We start from the raw sequence: 21,285 nt of genomic DNA on the forward strand, positions 1-21,285 counted from the left end.
GCAGAAGCTTTCATGGGCTACAGCTCACTTCATTGGATGGAACATATAGTAAGAATAAACTTTTATAGTGATAATCAAGATGGCCCATTTAGACAGTTGAAAAGAAGGTGTGAGGATACTTAGGGAAATATATTCAATATGTGTAATGACCCAGCCACTCCCAGTCTCTATTCAAACCCAAGTTAATGGTATCTAGTTTGCATATTAATTCAAAAGCTCAGCAGTTTCTCTTTGGAGTCTGTTTTTTGAAGCTTTTCCATTGCAAAATTGCCACCCTTAAATCTTTTACTGAGTGGCCAGAGAGTTTGAAGTGTTCTCCTACCGGTTTTTGAATGTTATGATTTGTGTCCATTTATTCTTCTGCATAGAGATCTTTTGGAAAGAGCAGAACTGTCACCATTCTAGTACCTAAATCCAGTAGATTGTGTAATCCAAGTAGAAGTGACTCCCCTATAAACTTATGTCCTAATAGCAGCAGGGTCCTAATAACCAAAAACCCTTTTGGATGTGCTCTAATATTGCTTATTAACAGGAGGGCCACGTGAAAATAACCATAGGCAACACCTAGCACCTTGGTAGGTGACTAAAGTGGGGACGACTCATTTATAGATGGGCCAGAGATGCTGGGTGCAGACCTGGATAGGGTGGGGGTTGGATTTTGATGCCTCTCTAAAGGACCTTATACCCTTGCTCATGTCCTTTGTACCTGCTGTGTCCTTTGTAGCCACTTTGGAGAATTGGAATTTTGAGTGCCTTTTATTTTACACATGAAACTACTAAGCATGGAAAGCTCTTGGGCTAAAATCTCTAGTGCACTATATTGATGTAATTCTGTTTGTCAATGGAGCAGCACTGGCTTATGCCAACAGATAACATAGCCCATGGCTGTACGCTGTTGCTGTAATGACTACCCATTCTTGTGAGTAAGATCTCTGGTCACAACCCTCACATCAGCCTTGCCTTCTCTTGCTGACTCAAAGGTGGGAGGAGGGGATGTCTATTACTTGAACTGTCGAACTTGTAGCTGTCTCTTAGCTGCTGTTTTCAGCAAACCAAGTAGGGGGTGGGAGATGTCCTAGCTTCTGCTGCAGCTAATTCTGGAGCCTCTGTCCCAAACAGTGGGGCACTGAAGGGGTTAAACTCCCCCTCCCTCAGCCTATTGCTTCTTCTTATGCCTCCCTGTACCAACACTCCACAGCTACGCTTTGCCTGCGATCTAGTGGGATCCACGCCAGAAGGAATAACCTTAAGCCAAAAAAAGTATCACTAGAATAATTAACAGTTCTGGGTTGCTAAGAATTCTCCAGGAGGGTGGAGAGGGGGTTGTCCATGGAGCTGGCCAACCAATGTGGATGAGGGAAAAGACTGAGGCGAGAATATAACTCCTGGCACAAACTGCAGAGGGTGAAGCTAATGCTGTCTTAAATTTGTGAGTGAAAGCTCCCTGGCCCACGCATTCCACTGGCACCAGAGTTCACCAGCAGGTTTTAAGTTGAGTAAAAATCCTCCATAAATCTAGCTGATGGTTGTCTCATTCCTGAGAGGATGAAGGGCGGGGGGGGGGCAAAACCCTACTTGCTTACAAACAAAATGGGTTGTTCCAGGGGAATTAGGTCACTGGGAGCGTGGGGTGCCAAGCTACCCAGAAGCTCCCAAACAAGGGAGTGAATGTAATCATCGAAAAACAAAAAACTGAAGAATGCGGCAGTGGTTCCAAAGCTGACATGTGGCAGGGAACTGGTCAACCTTCTGGTATGAGCCATGCTACAAGCAAGAGAATGTTGAAAAGACCAGTTGAGCTGGAGTCTAGATGTGCACATTTCTCACATTTCCATGCTGGTAAATCTCTGCTCTGCAACCAAAAATCCCAGCCTTAGTTAAAATAAAGACTTGGGGTGGGGATGGGGGAAGCAGCCCTGGAAGCTTCCAGAACAAGCTGCCTTGTGAGGAATAGAAGGTTTGGGGGCCTAGTCTACACTTAGACTTTAGATCAACACATTGCTGAGGGGTGTGGCATTTGGGTATCAGTCTACCTAACCCTTGGTGTAGACACAGCTAGGTCAATGGAATAATGCTTCCATCCACCTAGCTACTGTTGCTTGGGGAGGTGGCTTTCCTACAACAATGGGAAAACACTTTTTGTTGTAGTAAGCAGTCTATGCTATGGGCTGTAGCTATGCCACTGGAGCTTCTCTCGAGTGGATGAGCCCATAGCCTTGTGATTAAGGTCAAGTACTGGAACTAGCTGACCTGGGTTTGGTTCCTTGCTCTGCTGTTGAGTATCTGCATACATGGGCTTGTATCTTCCCCTTCTGTAAAAGGGTGGTACTGCCCTACCTGAAAGTAGTGCTGTCAGGCTTAACTTATTATTTGTAAAGCTCTTTTGAGGGCTATGGAAGCTTAAAATGTTTACTTCTGGTTGGCAGGAGGCAAAAATAGCCTTGCTGTATGTATTTTGGTACTACGGGTCCTATACAGGAATGCACCGTAATGAGAACTCGTCCAACTGGTCTTCACCATCTCACTGAAGCCAAGTCATGAATTCCCAAAGTTCAAAGCAAAAGTTCAGCATTATCAGCTCATGCTGTGAAGCATCTACACTTCAGGGGCAAAATTAACCCACCATCATATGCCAGCCATGAACTTCAGGAGAGGGCAAAGACTGAGGGAATCATATGGAAGTGGACAGGCCAGCAGGGGAGAGGTGGATTTGACAGGCCTCAATGTAAAGATGGCTGAGGGCACCCAAAAGGATAACCTGATGGGAAGTAAAAGAAGAGGAGGGCAAGGATGCGGCCCTATGGGCCCCTCATAGAGAATGCAGGAAGGAGGACCCTCTGAACAAAAGAGCACTGAGGAAGATAACTAAGGGAAAATGAAGTTGCAAAAACCAGCCCCCAGAGGGGATGATGATCATCGATGTCAGAGGGGGGCCACTGACCTTGAGGATGGAGTTGGCCCAGAGACTTATCTATCCTGAATTGACTCTGAATTCAGTATCTTACTGGTTAAACGCTGTATATTGCTAGCACATGACACGAATGTTCCATGATGTGCATGTAGATGCACAGGAAGTTTTTGGAAAGCGTAGGGGACAATTTCCTGGTGCAAGTGCTAGAGGAGCCAACTGGGGGGGGCGCTTTTCTTGACCTGCTGCTCACAAACCAGGTAGAATTAGTGGGGGAAGCAAAAGTGGATGGGAATCTGGGAGGCAGTGACCATGAGTTGGTTGAGTTCAGGATCCTGACGCAGGGAAGAAAGGTAAGCAGCACGATACGGACCCTGGACTTCAGGAAAGCAGACTTCGACTCCCTCAGGGAACGGATGGCCAGGATCCCCTGGGGGACTAACTTGAAGGGGAAAGGAGTCCAGGAGAGCTGGCTGTATTTCAAGGAATCCCTGTTGAGGTTACAGGGACAAACCATCCCAATGAGTCGAAAGAATAGTAAATATGGCAGGCGACCAGCTTGGCTTAATGGTGAAATCCTAGCGGATCTTAAACATAAAAAAGAAGCTTACAAGAAGTGGAAGGTTGGACATATGACCAGGGAAGAGTATAAAAATATTGCTCGGGCATGTAGGAATGATATCAGGAGGGCCAAATCGCACCTGGAGCTGCAGCTAGCCAGAGATGTCAAGAGTAACAAGAAGGGTTTCTTCAGGTATGTTGGCAACAAGAAGAAAGCCAAGGAATGTGTGGGCCCCTTACTGAATGAGGGAGGCAACCTAGTGACAGAGGATGTGGAAAAAGCTAATGTACTCAATGCTTTTTTTGCCTCTGTTTTCACTAACAAGGTCAGCTCCCAGACTGCTGCGCTGAGCATCACAAAATGAGGAAGAGATGGCCAGCCCTCTGTGGAGATAGAGGTGGTTAGGGACTATTTAGAAAAGCTGGACGTGCACAAGTCCATGGGGCCGGACGAGTTGCATCCGAGAGTGCTGAAGGAATTGGCGGCTGTGATTGCAGCGCCATTGGCCGTTATCTTTGAAAACTCGTGGCGAACCGGGGAAGTCCCAGATGACTGGAAAAAGGCTAATGTAGTGCCAATCCTTAAAAAAGGGAAGAAGGAGGATCCTGGGAACTACAGGCCAGTCAGCCTCACCTCAGTCCCTGGAAAAATCATGGAGCAGGTCCTCAAACAATCAATCCTGAAGCACTTGCATGAGAGGAAAGTGATCAGGAACAGCCAGCATGGATTCACCAAGGGAAGGTCATGCCTGCCTAATCTAATCGCCTTTTATGATGAGATTACTGGTTCTGTGGATGAAGGGAAAGCAGTGGATGTATTGTTTCTTGACTTTAGCAAAGCTTTTGACACGGTCTCCCACAGTATTCTTGTCAGCAAGTTAAGGAAGTATGGGCTGGATGAATGCACTACAAGGTGGGTAGAAAGCTGGCTAGATTGTCGGGCTCAACGGGTAGTGATCAATGGCTCCATATCTAGTTGGCAGCCGGTATCAAGTGGAGTACCCCAAGGGTCGGTCCTGGGGCCGGTTTTGTTCAATATCTTCATAAATGATCTGGAGGATGGTGTGGATTGCACTCTCAGCAAATTTGTGGATGATACTAAACTGGGAGGAGTGGTAGATATGCTGGAGGGGAGGGATAGGATACAGAAAGACCTAGACAAATTGGAGGATTGGGCCAAAAGAAATCTGATGAGGTTCAATAAGGATAAGTGCAGGGTCCTGCACTTAGGACGGAAGAACCCAATGCACAGCTACAGACTAGGGACCGAATGGCTAGGCAGCAGTTCTGTGGAACAGGACCTAGGGGTGACTGTGGACGAGAAGCTGGATATGAGTCAGCAGTGTGCCCTTGTTGCCAAGAAGGCCAATGGCATTTTGGGATGTATAAGTAGGGGCATAGCGAGCAGATCGAGGGACGTGATCGTTCCCCTCTATTCGACATTGGTGAGGCCTCATCTGGAGTAGTGTGGCCAGTTTTGGGCCCCACACTTCAAGAAGGATGTGGATAAATTGGAGAGAGTCCAGCGAAGGGCAACAAAAATGATTAGGGGACTGGAACACGAGTTATGAGGGGAGGCTGAGGGAGCTGGGATTGTTTAGCCTGCAGAAGAGAAGAATGAGGGGGGATTTGATAGCTGCTTTCAACTACCTGAAAGGGGGTTCCAAAGAGGATGGCTCTAGACTGTTCTCAATGGTAGCAGATGACAGAACGAGGAGTAATGGTCTCAAGTTGCAGTGGGGGAGGTTTAGATTGGATATTAGGAAAAACTTTTTCACTAAGAGGGTGGTGAAACACTGGAATGCATTACCTAGGGAGGTGGTAGAATCTCCTTCCTTAGAGGTTTTTAAGGTCAGGTTTGACAAAGCCCTGGCTGGGATGATTTAACTGGGAATTGGTCCTGCTTTGAGCAGGGGATTGGACTAGATGACCTTCTGGGGTCCCTTCCAACCCTGATTCTATGATTCTATGCCTGTTAGTTTCCAGATAGAGGAGATTGTGTTAGGTGTTTCAGAGGCCCAAACCAAAGTGGTGTGGGATCTGTCTACCTGCAATGCCCCCTTCTGTGGTGGTGTGACACAGGGAGAAATCAATAGGGGCTTTCCACCTAGCTCTCCCTTAATTTATAACGGAGGGAGCTGCTGACAGGATGTTCTTGAGGGGCAAGGTGCTTGACTTGCACTGAGACACCCAGAAGGCCAACAAATCTGGGCTGAGGTTTGGAGGGAATCTTATTGTGGCATGGGGGTAAGTGGTGGGTGGGGTTTTTTGTGGTAGCCAAAGTGTGTGTGGGGGGGATTTCAGTTTTGTGCTGAAGTTCAGAGAATGGTGGAAGTTTGCTACTTTTTTTTATGGTGATGGACTTCTTGATGGCTTTTTGGATCAATTTGGATTGCGCATTGAAAGTCTGGTATAAGCATCTCCTGTTCTGTAAGTTGGAATCTATTGAACATACTAGCTGGATGGCTACTTCGGGAAACCTGAAATAACTTAAGGGAGGTTCCCCATGACTTGTATTGGTAAAATCAAAAATCTCTTCAGTTTACCTCTCATGTCTACAACAGAGCTATATGCTGTATTCCTCTTACAGACAACTAAATAGCTAGTTACAATTCACTGGTGTAGTATTTTCTGTAAGCACTGGACTAGTGAAAACAACTGTGGTGAATGCTTCATGAATTACTGGCCTTCAAAGACTAGGCCGGGCATCAAACAGATGTCCAGATTAATCTCCATTGAAGTCCATGTAATTGTCCCAGAGAGAAATTGGACCCATTAAACTAAGTAGTGTTTCTACTTTGTAGAAGGGGGTATGATGTGGGCCCAAGTTAGGAAAGTTATTGGGAGGAGGGGAAAATCCCAATTTGGAATTGCTGGAAAGCTGAAAGGAAAAGACATCAGATCTGTTCCACATGGTCCAGTCTGAACTAGTGTCTGGCTTCCTTCACTTGAGTCACTGGGCTATGTTGTGTGCTCTGCAGAGTCATTGGGCTGTGACATACATTCATACTGGATACAACAGAGTTGCCTCTCAAAGCCTTTTTGGGAGAAAGGAGAAGGTCAGAAGGAAGAGGGGCTGGCAAAGGCAGTAGAACTGCCGGCAAAGTAGTCAAGTAAAAAGGAAAGAGATCCACTGGGGGAGGGGGGGGTGTCGTGCAGAAATCCTGTGGAAGCGGAGAGTGGACTGCTGGATTTCACCAGGCCTGGCATTCCAGGCAGATATAGCCAAGCAGTTTTCTTGCAGTGATGTGGCTCTGCTTGGCTCAGGCAACTCCCGATTTATGTCAAATTGGGAGTGCTTTTGCCTCTCTCGTCCCGCTTGGACTGATCACCAACAAATCCTCTTGCTAGGCAGAGAACTAAAGCTTTAGCTTAGAGTCTGTCTAAAACCAGGGCTCATTGGGGAGTAGCATCTATCTAGAAGTTCAGGCAAATCCATATTGCCACAAATACATAGCTGTCTAGGGACTTTGCCACTGTCCGTGTGAGGCACGCTATGGTAAGCTGGAAGTTTCAAGATCCAGCCCTGCGCGCATGCTTGCGCTCTCTCTCTCTGAATATTAGAGCATGGATCACTGCAATTTGATATTAGAGGGGAAACCTTTTAGCATTGTAGGGCTGGGCACAACTGAGCATCCAGGGTAGTACCACTTGCCAACAGTTTATTGCAATATTGAAAGCAGATATAATGCCAGTGTCTCTTTAAAAAGAGATGAGACTAACTTTAATGATTCCCAACTAAGCACTGCATTTTGCAGTAAGATGCAGACTGAATGGTGAAACATGACTAATATAAATCCAGTCACTATTAGAAACTGTTCCCACTAACAATAAACCACCTCCTGGGGGGGGGAGCTGGGATTGTTCCGGGAACACCTCTACTGTCAAATGCATCCTAGACTTTTCGCTGAAATTATCTGTAGTGTCCAGAGGTCACATCCAAGATCAGGGCCCCATTGTGCCAGGTGCTGGGGGGAGAGATGCATAGTAAGAGTCTTGTCTAAAAAGACTACAAGACCGGCAAAGGGTGGGATGGGGCACAGTAGGGTGAAGTGTCTTGCTCAGTGTCACAGCAGGCAGTGGGGAATAGAACCCAGGTCTCTGACATCCAGTCCAGTGCCTGACCCACTAGCCCACTCTCCCTCTTAAGGACCAAAAGTAATTTTTCTTAGAGCCACCTGATTGATAAACAAGCAGTTGGGCTCAGTCCAGGACTTAATGGAAGGGCATTTTCCCCCTCAAGTCAAAATAACACCATTGCATGTAGCCTCCTAGGTGGCAGTTTAATCACCAAAGCTGAGGATTTTTTTCCCACAGGGGGAGCATACATGAACTTCCTTCACCCCGACAGAGCCCCGGACTCCTGGGCAGGAACAGCTCAGCCTCTGTGCAGAGCCCAGAGGGCATCTGACTTGGACACCATGGCCTCACAAGACCTCACTCAGCCTAGGTTGCGTAAAAGGACTAGATGGATTATAAGGGTTCCTTGCCGTGGCAGCCCTAAGCTAGCATTTCAGGCACCGGCACTGACATTCCCTGGCGCGGGGGGGGGGGGGGTGTTGGTGGCACTCTTTTGAAAATGCCACCTCAGCCCTTGGAACGGTCACAGTAAAGTCCTGATACTGCTAGGGTGGCACCCCCTGCTGGAATGGGCATAGATTTCATGCCACAGATGCATATTACTCTGCATCGTTTGTTCCCCAGGAGTCCTTCGCCTGGAAGACAGGCTCTGTGTAACAGCTAGGAGAGGCGCACACTTCATTTTACTGTTTTTTTTTTTTCTCCCCCCGCCACCTCATTTCTTGGTTTGGTTTTTCTGAATGGGACGACAGGCCTTTGTTGGTCAAGTAGCAGCAACTGCTACTGACCCTGTAAACTTGCTTTGGTCACGAGACCCCTTTTTATAACTTGTTCTCTTGCTTTGGCCTCAAGCAGACCTCAACAAAAAAGCCATGAAGCTGGGTTGGGTGATAAGTGTCCATTATCATGCTCGTTGGATGGGTCTTTTCTCACTGAACTGAGCAAAACAGGAGTTTTTTTTCTGAAGCTTCGGCGTGGTCATCACTTACATTTTAAGTTAGCGTAGCTATGGCACTCAGGAATGTGGAGAAAAATCTATACCCCCCAGAACCCTGTGGCTCTGCCCAGCTAACCCCAGATGTAGACCTAGCTTCCCTTGACCTAGCTACCATTGCTTAAGAAGGTGGAGTTACATGCTTTTTTTCAGAACTGGAGTATGCCGCAGGGTTCTAGCTACAGTGCTGCAATAGCCCCTGGAGTGTAGACCAGCTTTTAAGGTCCAAAGTTACTTCTGAAGGATATGGAGGAAGTGATGCCAAACCCTAGGCTGCTGAGCAAAGAGAAGGGCCGGCAAGCAGGCTGAAATCCAAAGAGTGGACTTGAATGATTTTTTTTTTTTTTTCCCCCCTACTCACTAGTCAGGACTCTGAGCTAATGAGCTGTTAGACTTTCATGGTAGTCAAGTTCCATCTTTGGAGATGTCATTCAGGCACCTTTCTGTAAAATTTTATTAAGGGGGTGAGCAGGAACCGGTGGCAAGGGTGGAAACCTACAAACTAGAGTTGTCCTATCACCTTGGCTATCAACCACAAGCCCCCATGGTCAATCCTGGAAGCATCCTGCAAAGACTCTTTGCACAGAGCACTTAAAACATTCAGGTTACCACTGATCCATTTAATGCTTTGATATTTTACCATTTCTCTGGCTTTCCAAACACTAATCCCAAGCAACTGCTAAAGGCCTGAACTGACTGAGGGTTTTGGAGTGTTGCTATCTCTGTACTGTCTTTAAAGCCTGAGCTTTTTGATTAGTGACTAATTTCAGGAGCCGGGTGTGTGTGTGTTTTTTCCACCCCCCCCCCTTTCAACTAGGCACCTTGAATGGGCCTTATTTTCAGAAGATGCTGAGCACCTGCCCTCTGAAAATCTGCTCCCTTTAAGGAGTCCATTTGGGCACTGGAAAACTGAGGCACCAAAAATCATCAGTCACTTTATAAAATCTTAGCCATATTGTCCATGTAGATGTATGTCCCCCTCATCTGTCGTATCCGACTGCTGCACAATCCTGGTGGTGTACATCTTCTGGAATATTGCAGTGAGTGGTCCCAGATCAAGTAGATGAGTCACTGGAGGCTGACTTGATTTACAAAATATGCCCTCCCCCCCATATTTTTCTTTTCTCTTAGATTTGCATGTGCCTCCTAAGTTAGCTGTAGAAATGTCAAGGAACAAACCGTTCAGGCAATTGTGCTGATGGGTACACATGGTGAATGGCCCACCGAATTTGCTGCAGCACATAAATATTGCGTGTTCATGTCAAGTAGCCCTGCCTCAGTGAGGTTGGATGCCCCTTTTCCTTAGTAAGTAAAGGGCCCGGAGCATGTGTTGTATCCACATCCCATTTACAAAGAGGTTTAAAAATTACCTTTTTTGAAAACAGTCTTTGGGGAAAATGGCTAGTTTTTTGGAATACTTTCACTCAGTTGTTTGTTCACTCTTTGATTTTTTTTTTCACTTATCAGTGCCTCCCCCTTATTTCTTTTTGTCCCCTTTTCCTTCAGTCATTTAAAAAAACAAACAAATACTTCAAAAGTGGCCAAGAGGTGGGGGAGAACCTTCAACAAAATCAGCAAAACAATTTTGGAGAAACAATGGGTCCCTTTTTTTTTTAAATCCCACAGAACAACATGGACTTCTATGAAGTGGCTTTTAATGTTTCAGTCAACTCAGCTGGGTGTGGGGGCTCAGATCAGGACTTGGAATACAAATTTGTTTGTAAAGAAATATCTTGGCATTCCAGCTATTGGCTGGGGATTGATTGCCTGCTTGGTAGGGAGAATCCCTATGTTTAACATGAAATTCCTCCTAAATATTAAAACAAAAGGATAACTTTTTAAGGTTCTAGAACCTTATTTTTAACTCAAAGTTGTCCATTTCCCCCTCCCCTTCTTCCTGCCCTGTCTTTGCTGCCCTCCCCCCATATTGGGCCCTGTTAGGGGTCTGCAAGTTCTGAAACCAACAGAGTATGCTTCAGTGAAGGTGAACGCCCAGCCCCGCACTCGCTCTGTGTGTGTCTGTCCAGGGCTGAAACGTTCCAGTAAGCTTTTTAATTCTGGCTTTAGCAATTCTTCCTTTTTGGCTGGGGGGAAATGCATCTTCAGGTCCCTCAAAACCCTGTATAGTGATTCCCATTGACTGACTACACTGGCACCTGGCCGGAAGAGGGCAGAGCCAGGAGAGCTGGCTACTGTTAGAAAAACCAACAAACTGCTCATGCTTCCAGCAGATGTTCCTGCAGCTTCTTTACTCCCTGGGGCCGCTGCCAGCCTGGTCAGCGTCCAGCAGCCAGTCACTCGACACCAGGAACAGTATGCTAGCTTCTTTTGTTGCACATTGTACAAGTCAAGGACCTTGTGCTTGAAGGGGATGGGACACCTATTTTCCCCCCCACCCCCCCAAGCTCCCAAATCACTTAACTTAGAGGAACAAACTTGAAAACTAAAGCCTCTTGGTGGCATAACCTGAACCTAGGCCTGAAGGTGGGTGAGTTATGAGAGCAGGGGGGGTCATTGCATAGAACCCAATGACTGCAGAGCCATAATGCAGTACATGTGCTGTGTGTCTCTCTCCTTTTCACCCCCCAACTCCGTGAGGCAGGGTCTCCAGCCAGTGGCTGGCACCAACTGGAGATGCTAGAATGTACTTTGAGCATGGTAGCTGTTTTTCTGACTAGTCCATTCTCTTTTGTCACTCCCCAACCTTGTGCCCTGGTCTCTTCACAGGCTGACTGGGAATGAACCTCTGACCATCCTCCCTCTGACTTCAGAAATGGAGGAAGCTGCCGTCAAGGCCCATTACAAAGTGTGCGACCGCCTGAAGCTGGAGAAGAAGCAGCGCAGGATGTGCAGGCGGGATCCAGGGGTGGCCGAGACCCTCGTGGAGGCCATCAGCATGAGCGCCCTGGAATGCCAGTACCAGTTCCGCTTCGAACGGTGGAACTGCACCCTTGAGGGGCGCTACAGAGCCAGTCTGCTGAAGAGAGGTAAGTGGGGGGGGGACCAGTGGGGGATTTGCTCAGCCTTCTAGAGCAGTAGTTCTCAACCAGGGTACATAAGGTGGATAGAAAGACTGTCTAGATTGTCAGGCTCAACGGCTAGTGATCAATGGCTCCATGTCTAGTTGGCAGCCGGTATCAAGTGGAGTGCCCCAAGGGTCAGTCCTGGGGCCGGTTTTGTTCAATATCTTCATAAATGATCTGGAGGATGGTGTGGATTGCACCCTCAGCAAGTTTGCAGATGACGCTAAACTGGGAGGAGTGGTAGATCTGCTGGAGGGTAGGAATAGGATACAGAGGGCCCTAGACAAATTAGAGGATTGGACCAAAAGAAATCTGAGATTCAACAAGGACAAGTGCAGAGTCCTGCACTTAGGAGAGAAGAATCCCATCCCCCGCTACAGACTAGGGACCGAGTGGCTAAGCAGCAGTTCTGCAGAAAAGGACCTAGGGGTGACAGTGGGCAAGAAGCTGGATATGAGTCGACAGTGTGCCCTTGTTGCCAAGAAGGCCAATAGCATTTTGGGATATATAAGTAGGGGCATTGCCAGCAGATCGAGAGACGTGATCATTCCCCTCTATTCAACATTGGTGAGACCTCATCTGGAGTAGTGTGGGGCCCAAAACTGGACACAGTACAAGAATGTGGAAAAATTGGAAGACATCCAGCAAAGGGCAACAAAAATGATTAGGGGACTGGAACGCATGACTTATGAGGAGAAGCTGAGGGAACTGGGATTGTTTAGTCTGTGGAAGAGAAGAATAAGGGAGGATTTGATAGCTGCTTTCAACTACCTGAAAGGAGGTTCCAAAGAGGATGGATCTAGACTGTTCTCAGTGGTAGATGACAGAACGAGGAGTAATGGTCTCAAGTTGCAGTGGAGGAGATTTAGGTTATCTATTAGGAAAAGCTTTTTCACCAGGAGGGTGGAGAAACACTGGAATGCGTTACCTAGGGAGGTGGTGGAATCTCCTTCTTCCTTAAAAGTTTTTAAGGTCCGGCTTGAGACAGCCCTGGCTGGGATGATTTAGTTGGGGATTGGCCCTGCTTTGAGCAGGGGGTTGGACTAGATGACCTCCTGAGGTCCCTTCCAACCCTGATATTCTATGATTCTACATCTAGATCTCTAGAAGACCTTTTCAAGCCACCAGGGGTACAACTCCTCCTCTAGATATGTAGCCTGTTGTAAAACTAGGCCAATAAAAAGTACTAGCAAAGTCAGTACAAACAAATTTTGTACAGACAATGACTTGTTCATACTGTTCTCTATGCCATACCTTGAAATGTAAGTACAGTAATTACATTCCAATTTCTCATATGGTAAAAATGAGAAAGTTAGCAATTTTTCAGTAGTAATTTGCTGGGACACTTTTGTAATTTTATGCCTGCTTTTGTGATCAAGTAGTTTTGAAGTGAGGTGAAACTTGTGGGTATTTAAGACAAATCAGACAGTTACAGCAGTCTAGAAAGGTTGAGAGCACTGTTCTCTAGAACACAGTGGACCCCCAAAGTGGGGTGTGGTAACAATGGATCCAGTAGTATACTCACATACACGCCAGCTACCAATTGACTTCAGTGGAGTTTCACAGATGGACTCAATAGGCCAAATTATCTGCCCTCTGTTCTGTCTCTAAATGCAAGAGTTTTAACAGAGGGTAGAATTTGCCCCAATCCACCCCCCAGACTTTTCTTTTAAGGTAAAAAACGCTTTTAATAAACCATGAAACAGAGTGGTGCCTAAAGAGTACACCACTTTCAGACCAAAATGCTTTGAATCTTCTCCTTAAAATGAAGGCATAAAGCAGGATGTGCCCAGCTGCTTTATTTTGTGAAAGGGAAACAAAGCACAAATGAAGGGGCATAGAGGATATGCTGAGTCAGCTTTTGCCAGGTCCTAGTGCAAAGTAAACGTTGCAAAAGCTTCATTTCATTCAGCCCTACTTGTCCTGGCCTGGAATGGCTCCAGGTCAAGGACAATATGGATGGTTAATTTACACTGTCTCTGTGAGCCGCTCTGGAGAGCAGAAGAGGGCAGTGAATATTGGTGGCGAGTCTTGTAAGTCACATAACCTTGTGTGAAGGGAGGGAACTAAGTCTCACTAATACTGCATACAAATGAAGCTAGTTGGAAGAGGCAAAAACCCACTTCCTGTTTTCCCTAATGGAAAATAAGATGGTGTTTTGGCAAAGTGCTTAGAGATTCCCTGGTTGAAAGGGGGGGGCTCTGGAAAGGCAAAAACTAACTTTAGACTCTCTCTCCATCCCCTTTGAGATGGCCGAGTAATGCTATACCCCTCTTCCAGACTGAGACCCAAGAGACATTAAGGGAAAGTCATCCCATCAGTGAGAGCTGGGAATGGAACCCAGGTGTCCTGACACAAACACTTGCTCGGTGGCATGCTGTGACATTTTGAGTCAGGCATGCAACTGTACACTTGCTTGCAAAATGGCCTTGCACGTACAGTGCATGTGAAGTCTCTCTGTGCAGAGGCTGTCATTTTGTTCAGGGAGTAGATGGAATCGTTCTGTGGGTCTGGCTGGTCATGGGGCATACAACATGTGTCATTCGCGTATGCACGGCACAGTACTGCCTCTGCTCTGACCATGAGACACTCCTTCCTCTCTGCACCTATCTTCAGGTAGTACAGAATTTAATCACTTGACGTGTTGGGTCTAAACGGATGGCCTGTCCTTGACTGTGTGGAACAAGGGAAGTCCTATGAAACCCTAGACTCTGAACCTGAGCTATAAGACGTTTAAAAATATCTCCGCTTGCCAGAACTACCCCTGGTTAATGGAGCTTACAGAGTACAGGCTCTTTCTTATACTGACACCTGGAGGCCACAGTCTGTTCCTTCCAGCTGAGAGCTGGCTTGATGGACAGCCATTACCACATTAAAGGTGCTCGAATTTTAGCTGCCTAAAAACATGGCTTGTCATAACAAATGACAGCCCTGCAGGTTCCAGTAGTCTGCCTGCTGCTTCGTTGTTCCATGTTTTATTTCTTTGGCATTCTCTGCCCTCCAGAGGCTGTAAATCCTGCCGATATTGTGCCGGTAGCATAATATGCTGCCCTTGGAATCTTTCACTTCTCTACAAGGGGAGTTCTTGGTTCCTGTCTCGGCACTGCAAGAGCCATTACCCTGGGGCAAAGGGGAAGGTGTTATCTAGTAATCTGCAGTTACTCAAATGTGCCAGCATGGAGATAGCCGCCCCCCAACTTTCTTTGAGCTACTGCACCTTTTGAAGGAGGAGAGAAACTTGCCTGTCTTCTCTGTATCTTGCATTTGGTCACCAAAAGTGCCTGATCACTGGGTTGTAACTTCCAGATAAGTGCTCCTTTTTAACGATTTTTTTAAAAAAAATCCCTTTAACTGTATGTATTATCCTCTTTGGATGCCGTTTTTGGAGACTTGCAAGTGATCTGGAAATGGCTGAAACTGGATCACCGTAGATGGCAGGCTCTCCAGACACTTGAGGTTAGAATGCCTGCATTGATTTAGAGTCTATTATCTTGTTACAAAATATCTTGGTGCAATCAAATAGTGCACTGCAGAGATGGCTCTAATTCTGGCCAGAGCCAAATGTCACATGAACTTGACTGAACTGGCTGAGCTGCCGGAGAGAGATGATACGCAGGCCGGTGGGCATTGGGAATCTAAGCCTCAAAGGATGGAGGAGGGAGAAGTGGAGAACAAGCTTTTATACCTTTATGGGCTGGTTGTGAAATCAACCTAAGAGGAGCAAGCTTACATTGAAGTTTTGCCACTAAGCAGTGCCGTGGCAGCATGCCAGCCAAATGATCCCTTCTCACCAAATTAATTTTCAGGCTGTGTTTTGATACGCCCCCTGCAGTGCACAGAGCCTGGGCTATTTTATCTGGGGCCTGTTGCGCTCCCTGTGTATCCAGGGTAGCATTGTATTGACAAGGCCAAGAACCCAGATGCAAAAATGCCTGTTGCCTTTTTCTAGCACATCTGTTGCTGGCTGTTTCACATTGATGGCTGATGGCGTTTCCTTCAGGATCTCTAGCCACATAGTGTATTTTTGATCTCCTGTTCCAATATCATGCTTTATATTGTAAGCAGGGTCTGAAGGAATGCTTCCTTGACAGCTAGCTGGGAGGAGAAGAGACTGTATTTACATAAACACACCCACAGTTTGCTCCTGCTCTTTTTCCATATTCATCATTTACAGCTGTGTCAAAGGATCAACTTTGGCTGGTGTTGGGTACAAATGACCTTCGTACTGAATGGTAACCATATTTCAGCACCCCAGCAATGTTGTAATTTATTGTAGGAATACAGGAAAGCAGGACTGTGCTTAACCTGTCCCAAATGAAGGGGGGCACCCTCCATCGAAAAAACCTTGTTAAGCAGGGGCTTGAATGTCAGAGCCCTGTGAAAGTAAAAGGGGGTGGGAACAGGAGTTGTGTCCTGGTCAGGAGGCTGCACTGCCCTGCGTCGCGCCCCCCCCCCTTCCCAAGGGGTCCTCTCTAGACTGGCTTAACCTGCTTTTCTCCTAAAAGGAATAGAGCTAAATAGGGTTCATTAGGAGTCTCTTTTGAGCAATTAAAACAAATCAGAGCTGAAATCACTTGATGAGGCAATGTTTCTGCCCAGCATGCAAAAGAGCTGCAAATCACTGAGACTGATGTGCAGAGGTCCCCCCACATCCACACACACACCCAGGGTGGGAGGTGAACTCTGCAGATGCACCTCTGAACTCTGGGTCTGCACTGACCAAGAGCAGCAACTGTGAGTGAGGTGCAGAAAAGGCTCAAGCATGTAAAAGGGACTTTTGGGTTGCTGGACTTAAGAACCTGAGGGGAAAAGGGCACTGCCCAACCTACTTGGGAGTTGGTCTTTTTCTCATGGTTTGTGTTTATGAACCCTGTTTGTGGTGGTTTCCCAAATTAATGCCAAGTTACTTCCCTCCTTTTATTAAGTTTCTTGTCTACACTCAGACTGTGTGCTTGCAAGAGGGGAAGTATTGCCTCTCAGAGGCGCCCGGGGTGGTATATTTCAGACTAACAGCCATGTTAGTCTGTATTTGCAGAAAGAAAAGGAGGACTTGTGGCACCTTAGAGACTAACCAATTTATTTGGGCATAAGCTTTTGTGAGCTACAGCTCACTTCATCAGATGCATCCGATGAAGTGAGCTGTAGCTCACGAAAGCTTATGCCCAAATAAATTGGTTAGTCTCTAAGGTGCCACAAGTCCTCCTTTTCTTCAGGGGTGGTATGTAATTTTCCCAGGTTACTAGGTGGGAACTTGAGCCGGTTCTGTGTTGGATCGATGGAAAGGAACCCCAGCTCTGGCTGCCGCTGGCTCCACCTGGCAGAAGGGTTACAACATGGTTGCAAATTCTCATTTCTGTACTTTATAGTGTAGACCCTGGCCGTCAGCAGGTGGGATCGAATCTGGGACCTCTTAGAGATTGACAGCCTTGGCTAAGTGGTCTCAGTTCCACTAGATGGGACAGAGCACCACACCCAGGAGATGTGTGCATTACAATAGCACTCGCAGCAGCAGAGAGACCAGTGTCCTGCTCCAAAAGCACTCACCTCTATCCCTATCTAAAGATTACCACCTCTAGCTATATGGAGCTTATGACACACACCTGAGCAGTTTGGAATCCCTCCAGTGGAGCACACTGCTTCACCCTACAAATCTAGGAATCTCTCTGCCAAATCCAGTTTCTTCTCTGTTCTGTTCGCATCCAAAAGTTAGCAGGAGAAAGTTGCCACAAACCAATGTTGGCGTGTTGAATGCTCCCATTGATTTTGACATTTGTCAGTGGCCGCTCTATAATACACAATCTGTCCTGTGTGACGGGGATCACTTACGGCAACTGAGCACCCCTGCCATGTTTGGAGCAAGTCTGCAACTCTAATAGAGGTTTGCCTGCTTGAGATGGGCCAAATCATGGGGTTGTGTGATGATTATGTGGCATGGGCAACAGTCACCTTCAGCCACTGCCCTTTGAATGTTGGGTTTTGTAACACCTTTAGAGTCTAGCCTGTCTGGTACCAAGATAAGAAACAGCCAACGAATGCTGCAATGGGTGGAATTGGGGATTTTCGTAGGGGCCATGCCTCTGTGCATTCGTATTGGGTGTGTGGGGGGAATGACCCTGTGTAGAGATGTTTAGCTCTGTGTGGCCTGCAGTAAATGAGGGGTGATGGGGGGGGGTTCACCCACCCCAAGGGCACCTCCTCCTGGCTAGGCATGGCACAGCAGCGTTCTTGTCATATGGTGCCCCCTGCTGATGGCCACTCTACTGTGGTGGTGGTGGTCTCTTCCCATAATTCAGTGCTCTCTTCAGAGCTCAGCCCTCTGTTTAGGTCACTCCATGGTCCCCACTTCCAGAATATCAGCCTCACACAGGACCAACTGTATGGAGGGCACCTCCAGCAGTTCTGTGCCACTTCCCAGTGGCTGGTAGGGGAATCCCAGGCCCACCCTCTACACTGGGTTCCAGCCAGGAACCCTATAATCAGCAGCCAACCCCAACAGTTTCCTTCCTGCCGTTTCCTTGGGCTTCTTCCTACCCTGCCTTCTCAGGCAAGGCATTCTTTCCCCACAGGGGTTGACCCTTCTTCCGGGGCTCATTCTTCCCCCTGAGCTTCCTCCTTCCCACCTGGTCTCTCTGACGGCAGACTGGTGTCCCTGCAGCCTTCTCCTGCTACTACAGCTTCTCCCCCAGCTGGGCTTCATCAGCAATTAGTATTTATAAATCCCTGGGCCTCCTGTCCAGAGGCTTCTGGGCCACCTTAACCCCTTCAGGGCTGGTGTGGGCTCAACACCCCATCACATTGGGCTATGACAATATAATGCCCAGCTCCTAGACAGAGCCTTCCATCAGCAGATCTCTGTGTTTCACAATCTCTTGTGTTTATCCTCCCAACACCCCAGTGATGTAGGGCAGTGCAGTTATCCTCATTGTTCAGATGGGGAACTGAGGCAGAGAGGCCAAGCGGCATGCCCAAGGTCACACAGGAAGTCTGTAGTAAAGCAGGAAATGGAACCTGCGTCTCCCAAGTTCAGACTTCCAGTAGGCCCTTGCTGTCAACATGACTCTTACATAGTGCTGTGTCCCTAGAAATCCATGGATCTGGGAATGCCCTGCAATGCTAAAACTGGTGCTGGCCCAGCACCATGTAATCTCACTCCTGAAACGACTGCTTTGCATGGCCACTGCCCGATCCCCTCTAGCAGTGTGAACCTTCATGTCTTTGGGTGACCGACTGACAGACACTAGCCACTGTCTCACCCTTTGCTTGAGTGATTCACAAGATAGGGATTCTTGAGTCTGATCCAGAACGGAATTCTGGGATCGGATCTCAAACATGCAGTAGCTTTGTCTTGATAGTAGGGGACCTAGGAGCCATTTCTGTCTTCATCAGCTCCTTGCGTAATCTTGATCCAAGTCACTTAACCTGTCTGTGCCTCAGTTTAATTAACTGTAAAATGGGTACAGTCGCTACGTTGTGTGGGGGTGTGCATGCACATGACACTTGTCAAATGTGACCGTGCCTTTTGGTAATGGGCCAGCTGCTGTGTAGGTCGCTCTCCTCCCTGCTCAACTCTTTGGATATTTATAAGGAATAATAACATACCTAGTTCCTTGAGCTCATGTGCTTCTGGAGCAGAAAGTCTTGTTCATATTCCCCACTGTAACCATTTAACTGCAAGTGGTTCTGCTGTGCAACACAGTCATGGTCATGAAGCTCTTGCTGACCTCAAATTTGTTGTTTGTGGATTACTTAATGAGGATTTTGACTTGTTCCTCTGCTGGTTTTGGAGGCTGGGGATCTTCACAGATGCCATCCCACCCTCCCCCCCCCAAAAAAAAAACCCCCAACACTTTCCCTCCTCCTTCCCCTCTGATTTAGGTATGGGCCTGGTCTATACTAACAATTCCTAACCATCATACCTATGCTGGTATGAGTGGTTTTTCTTTGTTTTAACTGGCATAGCTATGCCAGTTAAAAAGCCCTACTGTAGATATAGTTTATAGCAGTATAAGTGTCTTTGCCAGCATAGCTTCTTTCCTAGGGAACTGGAGTGAGCTATGCCAGTAGAAGCCCTTTTTATGACAGTATAAACTGCGTCTACACTAGGAGGGTTTGCTGGAGTAGCTACACTAGGAGGGTTTGCTGGAGTAGCTACACTAGGAGGGTTTGCTCGTGTAAACAAGGCCTTAGCCACACATAGGATGAGAGCTGCAGGTTGAGTGCTGATCTGTCCTTTCTCTCCTCACTTCTCTGCCACAGAAAGATTGTTTTTATATTCTCCAATATTTCACTCTGTCATATAACCCTGTGTGGAGTAATGCTTTTGGCGATAACTTAATCCCGTCAGTCAAGTCCATTGGAGATAACTGTGTCCAGCAAGGCAGTCCTGCCACAAAGTAACACTGTCCTTTCTCTTCCTCTCCTAGGTTTTAAGGAAACAGCCTTCCTTTATGCTATTTCCTCGGCCGGGCTCACCCACGCCATGGCCAAGGCCTGCAGCGCTGGGCGCATGGAGCGCTGCACCTGCGACGAGGCCCCCGATTTGGAAAACCGAGAGGCCTGGCAGTGGGGCGGTTGTGGTGACAACCTCAAGTACAGCAACAAGTTTGTCAAGGAGTTCCTAGGGAAGAAATCCAACAAGGACCTGCGAGCCAGGGTGGACTTTCACAACAACCTTGTGGGCATGAAGGTGAGAGACTGCTCCTTCCAGCCACCCAATCTGGCTCCTGTGGAAATCGGCTCTTGGGGGAGTTAAGGGATGGTCTGGGTTAATTCACTTTGCCTTTCACCTCCCTACAGTTGGGTCTGAAATGGAATCAGAGGAAGTCTCCCCTCCCCATCTTCTGGACTTGATCACATCTGGTTACCTCTTGATAATACCATGGCCACTGCCAGGGTGCATGAGCACCTCCCCTCAGGAGGAGCAGAATTGCACGCTGTTGCTGTCAGGACTAAGATGCCTCCTGCGGAGCTTTTGAGAAGCTTCCCACCTTCTGCAGCAAGAGAGACTTGGATTAGATATTCAGATAAATATTCTGTAAACTCTGGAATAGGCTTCCCAGGGAAGGTGTGGAATCCCCATCAATGGAGGATTTTTAAGAACAGTTTGGACAAACCTGTCAGGGATGGTCTAGGTATACTTGGTCCTGCCTGCATGTAGCTTAACGTAGCCAGGATAGTTTGCCCCATCATCATTCAATGATAACTAAAGATGCAGACAAGAGGCTGTTGTTTGACCTGGCTTTGTTCACTCTGGCTGGCGAAGCAATGCTACCCCTGGGTTGGCCACAATAAGAGCTAAACACTACTAAAACCTGGTGGCTAAACCTATTGGTATGGTGTGGCTGTAGCTGTTCTTTGGGTAGAATAAGAAGCGTTCCTTGTAACCTGTTTTTTCCTTGTGTCCATCTTGTCACTTGAACATGGAGCTGAGCATTAATTCCCAGGGATAACAAGGAGAGCTAGGTGCGCATGTCAAGGGAAGTGTGGGAACCCTCTGCTTTGGCAGCCTCTCTAGCCCGATACCTTCATGGAGGGGGATGCCAATAAAGGGTTAATTAATCCAGTTCAAGGTCACGTTTCTTGGCAACCTCCTTTTCTTTTCCTAAAGAAACTGGACCTGGCTTCTTGTGCTCCAGCTTCTCCAACCATTGACTAGCACCAAAAGCTAAATTGATAGCTCTGATGGGAGGGCTGCTCGAAAACCAGCTGGTGCCTTGACT

At 47.3% G+C, this 21,285-nt stretch overlaps 1 protein-coding gene across 1 annotated transcript in view; it reads left to right on the top strand.

The window, feature by feature from the left end:
- The window catches only part of WNT9A (Wnt family member 9A), a 70,103-nt gene that overhangs the window by 34,889 nt on the left and 13,929 nt on the right, over positions 1-21,285 (top strand). Inside the window, exons 2-3 of the mRNA XM_073329600.2 lie at positions 11,271-11,530; positions 19,990-20,252. Of these exons, the coding sequence (XP_073185701.1) occupies positions 11,271-11,530; positions 19,990-20,252 (523 nt within the window). The remainder of the gene's footprint in view (positions 1-11,270; positions 11,531-19,989; positions 20,253-21,285) is intronic.

Source organism: Lepidochelys kempii, chromosome 2, assembly GCF_965140285.1.
Source record: "Lepidochelys kempii isolate rLepKem1 chromosome 2, rLepKem1.hap1, whole genome shotgun sequence".
NCBI lineage: Eukaryota > Metazoa > Chordata > Testudines > Cheloniidae > Lepidochelys > Lepidochelys kempii.